Source organism: Pristiophorus japonicus, chromosome 8 (genome assembly GCF_044704955.1).
Source record: "Pristiophorus japonicus isolate sPriJap1 chromosome 8, sPriJap1.hap1, whole genome shotgun sequence".
Taxonomy (NCBI): domain Eukaryota; kingdom Metazoa; phylum Chordata; class Chondrichthyes; family Pristiophoridae; genus Pristiophorus; species Pristiophorus japonicus.
Window position 1 is genome coordinate 98,629,381 of NC_091984.1, and position 12,460 is coordinate 98,641,840.

The 12,460-nt window shown below is 40.8% G+C and overlaps 1 protein-coding gene across 1 annotated transcript in view; it reads right to left on the reverse strand.

Annotated features, from left to right (window-relative positions):
- The window catches only part of hmcn1 (hemicentin 1), a 744,329-nt gene that overhangs the window by 367,958 nt on the left and 363,911 nt on the right, over positions 1-12,460 (reverse strand). Inside the window, exons 21-23 of the mRNA XM_070887155.1 lie at positions 11,910-12,069; positions 8,058-8,229; positions 6,515-6,642 (exon numbers count right to left, since the gene is read on the reverse strand). Coding sequence (XP_070743256.1) covers positions 6,515-6,642; positions 8,058-8,229; positions 11,910-12,069 — 460 coding nt within the window. The remainder of the gene's footprint in view (positions 1-6,514; positions 6,643-8,057; positions 8,230-11,909; positions 12,070-12,460) is intronic.

Below are 12,460 nucleotides of genomic sequence, written 5' to 3' on the forward strand. Positions count from 1 at the left end.
TGGCTGGGAACGGAATGTAAAACATGCAAGATGTGCTAAATATGGGTTTTTTGACTGTCGCTCTTAAATGAGTCCTTGCAACTGTGCATTCAGCTTGCACCCGGTTGTGCAACAGCAGCACTTCCAGCAGCAGCGGCACTAGCTGGGTCTCGTGCACTGTAAAAGCAGCTTTATTCAGTGCTTCTTTACCCCATTTCATAAATATTAATTGGTTCATTTTCATCCATTAGTGTTGGGTGGTTTTTCATATCAGCCTGGCAACATTATAAATGGGAATAATGGAGGAAATGAGCGGTTTAAAGAGATTTTATCAAAACATGTAGGGATGCTGAGCCAAATAATGTTTTTAAATTGATAAATATGCTGTGAATACTGTACCACTCTGTGGTGCACTAAAATTTAATTCCCATGCTTAAGGGTACAGTAGTATAGTAGTTAAGGTACCGGGTTCGTAAATCCAGGGGCCTGGACTAATAACCCAGAGAACGTGAGTTCAAATCCCACTACGGCAGTTTGAGAATACAAATTTTGTTCTTAAAAATCTAGAAATAAAAAGCTGACTGTGAATCTTTGGGGAAGGAAACCAGCTGTCCTTACCCTGTCCGGCCTATATATGACTCCAATCCCACACTAACGTGGGTCACTGTGAACTGCCCTCTGAAGTGACCGAGGCTTAGGTCGGCTGAGGGACCGATGGTCGGGAGGCTGGAGGAGCTCAGTGGCCTGTGTGACGACGTCGGGTAGATTCAGGCTGGGTCCCGGGGGGCAGAGACAGTGCGGGCTTGGCTGGGGTGTCAGGGTCCAACCCCGGGGCGGCTGACTGGCTTCATTGGGCTGGGCGCTGGTTACCGGACGCTAGGCCCCAGCTTAGTGATCTCCTGAAACCATTAGCGGGATGTTCCGCTGGGCGGTGCAGCTGCTCCTTGGCCTGTCCGGAGGTGCCGGGCTCGCAGCCCTTTCAGAACCTTCCGTTGTCATTATAAAGCCCAGAAACTAAATGTGTGACTGGAACTTGGAACCGACCCCGCCACAGATAAACTGTTCCCCCTTACACCCCCCCCCCCCCCACTGACAGAGACAAACTGCCTCTTCCCCACCGACAGAGACAAACTGTCCCCCCCCAGACAGAGACAAACTGCACCCCCCCGCGCATCCACAGACTGAGACAAACTGTCCCCCCACCCCACAGTCTGAAACAAACTATTCCCCCACCTGCAGACTGAGAGACAAACTGTCCGTCCCCCCCCCCCCCCAGACTGAGACAAACTATCCCCCCCTCACAGACAGAGACAAACTGTGTTCCCCGCCCCCCACACACAATTTTTATACAGCAGAAAAAACTGATGTTTTACAGGGGGCCCATAGAATTTTTTATTCTCAGAAGCAAAAAAAATGAGAACGCCTGAAATAGATGCCTGTGATCAAATTCTGAGGTGCGTTTGAAGACATCAAACAGGATTAACTAATGACAAATGAGAATGGAGTACAAACCTCAACACAACCTGTGACAAGGCACAAACAAATCAACTTTGTAGCAACTTGATTCCAAAATTCAACCAGAGAAACCTGGCCATGCCTGGGTTTGCTGCCTGTGATACGTGTAAGCCATTTATCAAGGACTGATTGAACCATGGATTCTTTCTGGAGAGAGTATAAGCCTATGTATGGCACTCCCCTGTGAGCAATTACAAAACATTAAAGCTTATTGAGCTTGTGATATTTTCACAGAGCACAGCACACACAGCTTTCTAACATGGCAGGCAGCTCTGTCGGAAGCCTCCGGAACAGCCTGGTCTGTTTAATTATTCACTGTAGTTGCAGTACACAATATGCCCACATCCACAGTGTGGAGCTACAAACATTACAAGCTCACAGACATTACACTTCTCCCTCCTTAATGAAGAAGTTATTATAACAATCATCATACATAACTTGCATGTTTATACATAACACAGGATATAGACTTTTTTTTCATATTTACAAATTTAACTTTACCACTTGTTTTCTGTTTCGAAGAGGATACCTTCGCTCTCGAACAGAACCTTCCAAACATGGTGTCGAATCTAAACTCATTCGAGACTCATCCTGAGGAACGTTTTCCTCCATGGAATTTCCTTGATTTTCATTTTAACTCACTAACCTCAGGCTGTTTGTTTTCCTGACTCAGACTTAGACTTACATTCTGATTTTCTCTTGGATTTGTTTCCAGTACACTAGATATAGGATATGCTACTGTTATATCAAAACTATCTGATGAGTCAGAAATAATTGAATCATTCCCACCTTCAACTCCTTCCATGTCTGTAGGTAAAATATGATCAATATGAACAACCCTAACCTGTCCATTATCAAACATCTTTACTAACTATGTGCGAGGACCACATATCTTCACTACTCTTCCTAGTAACCACTTTAACCATTTATGGTGATGGTTCTTCACTCTCACCTTCTGGTTTAATTTCACACTTCTCTCTTTTACTCTACCTCTATCATGATTCTCTTTCTGTCTTAATTGTGTCTCTTCTATGGACTGTGCCAAATTTGGTTTTAACAACGAGAATCTGGTTCGTGGCTGTCATTTGAGAAACAACTCTGCTGGTGTTCTACCAGTAGTTGTGTGAGGAGTATTACGATATGTAATCAAAAAATTAGCCAATTTGTGATCCAATGACAACTGTCGTTTCTTTTGCATTTGGATCTAACATTTGTTTTATGAGGGCATGTTTTACAATTTGTACAGTGTGCTCTGCTGCACCGTTTGAAGCAGGGTGGTACGGTGGAACCTTGGTATTTTTGCTCATGAACTGTGAAAATTCTTCTGAACGAAATTGTGGTCCATTATCCGAAACAATTTCTTCAGGGAGGCCAAATGAAGAAAATAAACTTCGTAAAATGTCCAATGTTTTACTTGTTGTTATTTTCCACATTGGAAATACTTCAACCCACTTCGAATGGCTATCAATCACAATGAACAATTGTTGTCCATCTAGCTCAGCAAAATCAATATGTAGCCTTTGCCACACCCTGGGAGGCCATTTCCATAGCTGTAATGGTACTGATGGTGGTTGCTTGCTTACCGATTGACATGTCGTACACTGACTGATGATGTACTCTATATCTTTATCAAGACCTGGCCACCATAAGTAACTACGTGCAAAACTCTTGGTCAAGCACATTCCCAGGTGCTGGTCATGGAGGTCTCCTAATAATTTGGACCTGAACTTATTTAGTATAACCACTCTTGCACCCCACATGATACAATCTTTATCGACTGATAATTCATTCCTTCGAATGAAGAATGGATGAATATCTTTGTTACCTGGTTTAGCCATCTATTTACAATATAATCATACACCTTTGACATCACTGGGTCACGTTTGGTTGCTCTGCCAATCTCTTCAGCTGTGACTGGCAGTTCATCATTGTATGAAAAATAAAACACTTCTTCCCTATTGAGTGCAACTTGTGATGGGGAAGGCAATCTAGACATTGCATCTGCATTACTGTGATCAGCTGATCATCTGTATTCAATATATGTATATGCTAACAAAATCAAAGCCCATCTCTGCATTCGAGCTGCAGCTAATGTTGGAACTGGGGACTTTGGATGGAGGATTGCTGTTAGGGGCTTATGGTCTGTAACAATGGTAAACTTATGACCGTACAAGTATTTGTGAAACTTCTTGACCCCAAAAATTAATGCCAAAGCTTCCCTTTCAATTTGTGCATAATTACTCTCACTGGCACTGACAGTGTGTGAAGCAAAAGCAATTGGTCTTTCCTTCCCACTATGTGATACATGAGAGATTACTGCCCCAACTCCATGCTAGCTTAATCTCCTTAGATATGTCATAGTGAACTAACATGGTGCTCTCTACCAATTTGCTTTTACACTCCTTGAATGCTGTATCGCATTCTTTTGACCACTTCCAATGGACCTGTTTTTTCAATAGGTCATTCAGTGGATGTAATACTGTAACCAAATTTGGTAGGAACTTCCCATAATAGTTCAAAAGGCCCAAGAATGAACGAAGTTCAGTGACATTCTTGGGAGTGGGTGCATTTCTAATTGCATCCAATTTTTCCCTGGTTGGATGTAAACCACCTTTGTCTACTAAGTACTCCACTGAGTTTTGAAATAACTCACACCTATGAGCAGACACTCGTACTCTGCGTTTCTCTAGCCATTTGAGGACTTTATTCAATATGTTATTATGAATTTGCGTCTTTGGGGCTGAAATTAATATGTCATCCAAATAACATACTACTCCTTCAATACCTTGCAAAATCTGGTTCATCACCCCTTGGAATATGGCAGTGGTGGAAGACACTCCAAACGATAGCCAATTAAATTGATACTGGCCTGGATGAGTATTTATAGTCAAACATGACTTGGACACCTCATCTAATTCAAGCTGTAAGTCGCATTCGTAAGATCCAGTTTTGAGAAGATCTGACCACCTGTCAGTGTTGTGAACAAATCTTCTATATTCGGCAATGTATTGAGGACATTACCCTCTAGAACCTGGTATACAGTTACTTTATAATCACCACACAATCTTATCTTACCATCGGACTTAGGTACAACAACAATGGGTATAGCCCAATTACATCGATTTATCTTACAAATAATGTTCTCAGTCTCTAGTCTTTTGAGTTCTTGCTCAACTTTCTCCTTGAGTGCATATGGTACGGAATGTGGCTTGTAGTAAACCAATCTAGCGTCCTTCTGTTCCCTGACACTTGCCTTGAAGCCTTGGATCAGACTGCCTGTTTCGCAGAACACCTTCGGATACTTCTTCATAACCTCATCCGTTGATGAAAATCTCGCTTCCACACGGAAAATCTCACTCCAATCCAGCTTCAGTGATCTCAACCAATTTCTTCCTAGTAAGGCAGGCTTGTCTCCTTTCACTACTATTAGAGGCAAGTTCTGAAATTGATCCTTATATTTCACCGGTACGGTGATACGACCTACCACAGGAATTTTCTCTCCCGAGTAGCCTCGCAGCTCCATTTTGGCTTTCTCCAATGGGAACTCACGCAATTTGTCAAGGTATAGCGACTCCGGTAACTACACTCACAGATGTACCAGTGTCAATTTCCATTAGAATCCTGAATCCCGCAACATCTATGTGGATTTTGATACTTTCTGAATCACTGTCCGTTAACCCCGTGCTCCTGATGACGTGTAACTCTAACATCTCCCCGTCCTGTTGTGGTTCTTCCATGCTATGTAGTCTCTGGGAATTTCTACTCATAGCTTTTAATGCTGGGCTCATAGCTTTGAAAGCTTGTTTACCCTTCACTCGGCATTCCTTCACAAGATGCCCAGTCTTTCTGCAGAAGAAACACTCTGCCTTTACATATGGACAACTTTGAGCACTGTGTTGTCCCAGGCACCTTTGGCATGACTTCAATGCTCTGTTAGAATTTTCAGTTTCTGAGACTTTGGGCCCCACCGCCTTTTACTTTGAACCTGCAGACGATTCACCTTGGTTAACTGACGACCGTAATTATTATGCAATTCTCGGGAATATTGATTGGCCATGCCCATCAACCTCGCTGTCTGACAAGCAAGCTCAAAAGTCAAGTCATCCGTCGTCAATAACTTTCTTCTGATCACATCATTTTTCACCCCACAAACAAAACAATCCCGCAATGCTCTGTTTTGAAATTTTCAGAAATTACAGTGAATCGATAGCTTTTTTAATGCTACAATGTAATCACTGATACTTCATCAGACTTTTGATTCCGTATCCTGAAACGATAGCTTTCAGCAATTTCTAATGGTTTGGGGTTGTAGTGCTGCTCCAGCTTCATTAAAATCTCTTTAAACACTGTGTCCTTTGGCTCGTCAGGCACAAGCAGATTTACATGCGTTTCAAACAATTCCAGTCCAGCTTCCGATAAGAAGATCGCTCTCTTATGTTCCAATATCACCTGATTCTCTACTGCATTGTCTGGAACTTCGATTATGTTATTTGCAGTGAAATATATTTCTAGCCGATCTACATACGCTTTAAAACTTTCCCGGTCGCATCTATATTCACCCAAATGTCCCATTACACCTGTGGGTGCTGCCATTTTAATTTCTAGCTGTTCACACAGTGTGCTGTATTTTACCTCGGATTTTGTAGCTTTTTCCAAAGACAGAGAAGTTCCTAATGTCTCTCTGTCTCCTTCACCAACAAAATGTCAGCTTTAAATCATCCGAAAAATCCCATCTCGCCGCCAAATGTGATATTTTCACAGAGCACAGCACACAGCTTTCTAACATGGCAGGCAGCTCTGTCAGAAGCCTCCGGAACAGCCTGGTCTGTTTAATTATTAACTCTGTAGTTGCAGTACACAATACGTCCACATCCACAGTGTGGAGCTACAAACATTACAAGCTCACAGACATTACAGAGCTGGTGGTCCTCCGAAAGAATTGACCCAGAGAATCTCTGACTTTTGACACCTAAAGGAAGAACGGACATTGTCATTGATTTGCACCTGAATAAAAACATACCATGCACACTCAGTTTAATGTACTGAGTAACATTCCCAGCAATGTTTGTGGCAACACATTGGTACAGTCCACGATCAGACAGTCTGGTTTCAATAATCTTCATTGAGCCAGAGGAAAGTTGAGTGTGTCTGGAATACAAGCAAAAAACAAGGACATTTTAAAGTGCACAGTAAAAATTATATGATGCTTTCAGATTTAAGATAACAATGTAAACAATAACTGATTCAACATCAAATTCAACAATTTCCGATCATAACCACCGCTCCCATTTTTTCGGACAGCAGATGCTGGTAATGATTCTGCTGTTGCTATTTACAGCTCCTCTTGACCCATCTTTTGTTTCTTTCCTTGTCCCATTACCACCCCGTTTTGTCTTGCACCATCATCCATTTTGGTATTTAATCTCTTCTGCCTTCCACTCTATCACAGTCCTTCCCTTTTGTTCTTTCCTCCCCCCTACCCCATCCCTGCACTTGCTACATCTGAAACATTTTCCAATTTTGACAGAAAGTCATCAACCTGAAACATTAATTCTATTTCTCTCTCCACAGATGCTGCCTGACCTGTTGAGTATTTCCAGCATTTTCTGTTTATATTTCGGACTTACAGCATCCGCAGTGTTTTGCCTTTGTAAACAATAACTGAAATGAGTTTAATATGAAACAGTCGAGTTCTACAGCATATAATTCTCTAATCAAGAGAGCAACATTTGCAATGTAGACTCACACAAGACAATGGCCCATAATTTGTGGTCAGCGGCGAAGTGACGGCGACCTCAAAGAAAGCTGCCCACTAAGATCTCGCGAGAAAAATTAAAATGAGAAATAAAAATTTGAAAGTGTGAGAATGGAGAAGGGAGATTTGAGAGATGTCATGAATGATCTGTTTGAGTATGTAATTTAAAGAAGTTTCCTTAACACCAATAGGTGCTGCATCAATTTTGCAATAAGGTAACCTGTTACATCCAGACTAGACAGGCAATCAGTCTGCAAGGTGGAGTTTACAAGCTAGCAGAAGCTAATGATTGTTGCTGTATTTTAAATAGTTTTAAACCTTGATAACTTGAGTTGTGTTTCAGTTCTCCTTCAATGTTGGGAGTATAATTAACCCCAAAACAAATTCAATTTGCGAACTATATGGGAGCATATTGAAGGAAGATAAGCAGATAGGTAAATTGGTTACAATTATTTTAAATTATTTTTAATTGTGTGTTAAAGTTTATTTTTGTAGTTTAGGGTTAATATTTCAGTTTTAAAAAGTAACTCTTGTTATTTGAATAGTATTGTTTCAATGTTGTGGAGTGTGAGGCAAAACTTGAAAATAATGGCTGGTCTTTTCTGAATCTGAATCTAAAGGTTAAAAATCAGCTACATCAATAATAAACCTTTTTGTGCTCAAGAAATAGTGTGTCAGCTGTCTTTACTAGTGGCATAGATCTGCTCACTGTTTACGTGTCCTGTATTATCCTACAGCTGCATGCAGCGTGCACAATAGTAAAATGTGAGAAATCATCGTAGAAGAACAATGTTCAAACTTGAGTTACCTTGGTGAGAAAGGAGAAATAAGTTGCATATTTTTGGCCCAGTTGATAATGGGAGGTGGAAAGCTTTGCACGTCACAAGGCAACGTGACGTCATCTCCTTCTATCACTGATATTGCCTTCGGACGTCCTCCCTCAGATCCTCCTCTTGAATCAGTAATGACTCTTGGCTTAACTAGAATTTAAAATCAGTTTGAATAGCTTCTACAAGCCATTTGAATTTAGATGCAGACAGAGCCTAATCCACATCAATACATTTCTATTTCAAGCATTATACTGATTGAAAAACACATCCCCCTTTACCACTGCCATTAATTAGAAGTTCCAATTCATAGCTAAGCTTGATCCAAATATGAGATGCTGAGAAGTTTGGTATGGGTTTATCTAGAATAAGTTATCATTCACAAAACTTCAACAGTAACATATAACACAAAGAAGAAAGCCTTTTCACCACAGCCTTTTCAATTAACCTATTCTTTCTTGATATTACTAAAAATGTTTTGTATAGTCCACTTGGTATAGTCACTCAATAAACATGTGAATTAAAGTTGTACGATTTTGAAAGAACACATTGTAAATAAAATCTGGTAACTCTTGTAGTTTTAATTGCATTTTAGAGAGTTGAGAGTTGAGACTTTAAAAAAAAACTTAAACACGCCTTTATATATTAATTAGCTTCCATTATCTTCAACGCTGGTGCATATTGTTGATAACTTGCATGTGCTGGCAAAGACTATGTGCTTGGATGCATTGTGCACAATAACATTGGAGCAGGATGTTGGCTGTGGTTCTGCACGGCATTTGGAGTAAGGTGCTATACTGGCTACTTTAGTAGTTCCCTCTTTTATGGAAGGTGATGCTCTTTTTTTTAGGAAAGGGAATCAGTTTTCTTGGTATTTCCCAAAATATTGGGCACATTAGCCTCAAAGTGCCCTCCAGCTTCAGCCCCATTCAAGCTGAGCTTAGATTACACACCTTCCATAGAGTGTTGGTTTGTGAAGCTCTTATTTTCTGGCAGCCAGAAAGTGCAACTCCTCTCTCAATAAACATGTCCATAAAAGGACTTGCAGGACATAAGTCAGTCAAAACATATGATTCCCTGCCTCTGCCAGGCAGAGAGACTTCTAATTCTATTCTTAATTCCTGGTAATTTTGCAGTGTGCGCTCAATGGAACACTGCACAGGGAGTTGAACATTCTAAATCAGCAAGGGGCAGGGGATGCACGGGAGATCCACCACCTATCATTAAGTAGTAATGGAAAAGTCTAAGGTAAGACCATCCCAGCCTCCTAGTTGAAGAGAAAAGCGTGGTAATGAGAAATGTAAAGGTACCATACAAGGAAGGAAAAGTATTACTTTGAAGCGGCACCATGCCGTAGTTCATTGCATCATCATCATCATCATCATAGGCAGTCCCTCGGAATTGAGGAAGACTTGCTTCCACTCTTAAAATGAGTCCTTAGGTGGCTGAACAGTCCAATACGAGAACCACAGTCCCTGTCACAGGTGGGACAGATAGTTGTTGAGGGAAAGGATGGATGGGACTGGTTTGCCGCACGCTGCCTGCGCTTGCTCGACGATGAGACTCGAGGTGCTCAGCACCTTCCCGGATGCACTTCCTCCACTTAGGGCGGTCTTTGGCCAGGGACTCCCAGGTGTCTGTGGGGATGTTGCACTTTATCAGGGAGGCTTTGAGGGTGTCCTTGTAACAGTTCCTCTGCCCACCTTTGACTCACTTGCCGTGAAGGAGTTCCGAGTAGAGTGCTCACTTTGGTAGTCTCGTGTCTGGCATGCGAACTATGTGGCCTGCCCAGTGGAGCTGATCAAATGTGGTCAGTGCTTCAATGCTGGGGTTTTTGGCCTGGTTGAGGACGCTAATGTTGGTGCGTCTGTCCTCCCGGGGGATTTGTAGGATCTTGCGGAGACATCATTGGTGGCATTTCTCCAGCGACTTGAGGTGTCGATTGTACTTGGTCCATGTCTCTGAGCCATACAGGAGGGTGGGTACTACTACAGCCCTGTAGACCATGAGCTTGGTGGCAGTTTTGATGGCCTGGCCTTAAAACACTTTTTTCCTCAGGCAGCCGAAGGCTGCACTGGCGCATTGGAGGCAGTGTTGGATCTCGTCATCAATGTCTGTGTCACAGAATGACACGACATTATTTTGTTTCATGATCTCTCTGAGCACTGAGTTCCAAATCCCAGTCACATTGCTGTGGAAAGATACCATGCGGAAATCAGGCACTTTATCACTGGGAAAAGAAAAACTGAAGGGAGTGGCACCATTGTGTGACCTACATATATCTCTTAGAGGCTAGTTCAGAGCAACATTAGTAGAGAATTATCAGTAGATGAGACGCAACGAGTACATTTAGCATAGAAACTTGAGCAAACCGGAGGGAAAAAAAATTGCAAAAAGGGTTTGCTCACTCACAAATGAAGCTTCTGGAAACTTGCATATGCCAACAATATGAAATCATCTGAAAACATGGAATAAACCGATTTCTGGACAGTTTCATGGCTGCTCTTTTCAAAGGAAGGTAAAGGTTCCAGAAACAATTTTTTTAAAGAAAAAAATACCGAAGCAACCAGCTTCAGAAAACGACATCCCAGAATTAAGCATTGACTTCCAAGCAAAATGTGAAATCTTGATCAGAGCACAGAAGGTGCCCTTATTATTTATATCTATTTTCTGCTCAATGTGTAATATGGAGGCATTCAACAGCCAAATACACCAACAGACAGCAGTACATTTTCAAAATCTAATCACTTAGTTTTATTTGTACCTATTTCCCTCTTTCTGTTTAGATTAAATGGGGTGAATGAATAATTTAAAAGGCTGCACTATTGAGAATAGTGTTTTTTAGTAACACCGTTAAATTATCTGATAATTTAAAATAGTAGCACTAAATTTAAAATTTCTTTGTTACTTATTTTTCTTAGTTCAAATTATTGGTATAATTCAAACATTTTTCAGCACCAGAAATTATTTTAAATCATCATGAATAGTACTGCCTGATCCAAATGTAGTATTTTTGCACAAAGTCGTTAATGTGTTTGAGGATTCAACTCTGGTTGCTTTGTCATTTGCTGTCTCGAATAATTTAGAGTGCAAGCTATTGAGTAGGAATTCCTGATGATTACTACCCTGAAATGTATAGGAACCATGGTGGAGTTCAAAGCACGTCACAAGACAAGTGGGCCTCATGGTTAACTTTTGAGCAATAAGTGATTTGTTTGTAGGAGAAAAATCTTATATTCTTCAAAGGAGCTGCACAGTTTTCGTGATTTTGTTGGCAGAAGAATCTCTAATATTACCATTTTACCACCAGAATGCCAATTTAAAATGTATGTTTAATAAAACAAGAGTTTTTTAATATTAATTTTGAATAAAGTAGCAATCCTGTTAGCATCGTCATCATCAACATGAACAGGGTGGGCAAAGTACAGTTGTGCATTGTGGCTTGTCTCACTTCATAGTCTGCAGGTGGGAAAGTGACAGAAAGTAATGATCTCACTAGCAAGTCGATCATTGCCCTGCACTGGATGAACGCGGGCCAGCTGATTCCGAGATGTGCCAGAACAACAAAAATATATGTAAAAGGAAAATGCATGATGGAACAATATAGTCTCATCCATTAAATATAAGCAAACAAAAGCTTCCATATTCTTTAAGGTTAGGAGGAAAAATTAAGTTGTTTGTCATAACAAAGGTATGGACCCAGATAATTAATTGCTGGACTCTCACAACACATTATCGAAAGACTTGAACACACATTCTTCAAGCCAAAGTGTGATCTATAACCAATACATAATATTTTCTCCTTGTACTAAATTAAGATTATGTACTCCTACCATAAACTGTCAGCTGAACTTTGCGTGAGGCGTAGCCTGCAGCATTTGTTGCCGTGCACACAAATTCCCCAGTCTCTTGACCAGTTGGTGAAGTTATTAATAAACTACCATCTGACTCAGTGCTGATTTTCCCCATATGTTGGCTAATGAGTTCACCATTCTGTAAAAGAAAATAGAAATCATTTGCAAAGTGGATCATCATGTTTTACTTGTTTTCAACAACTTTCGAAAATATGGACAATGCGTGACTGTTATTTGGCAGCATTGTGCGTTACTGATAACTCCACAGTGTGGTCATCAATGGGAGTGAAATTAAACGTGATGGCCAACTTCATTTTTACTTCAAAAATGTGTAGAAAATTCTACAATTTATAGAATAAGTTTTAGCAGATTCATAAAATCTGTGTGACAAGAGGCTTGAGTTGAGCTGATGTCAGGCATGGCACAAATCCAGATATTCTAAGATGTAGTTTCTGGAACTTAAGGACTTTATTAAGACTTATACCATTTCAGTTTGTATTTTGATCACTCTTACTGAGGTCTATGGCCCA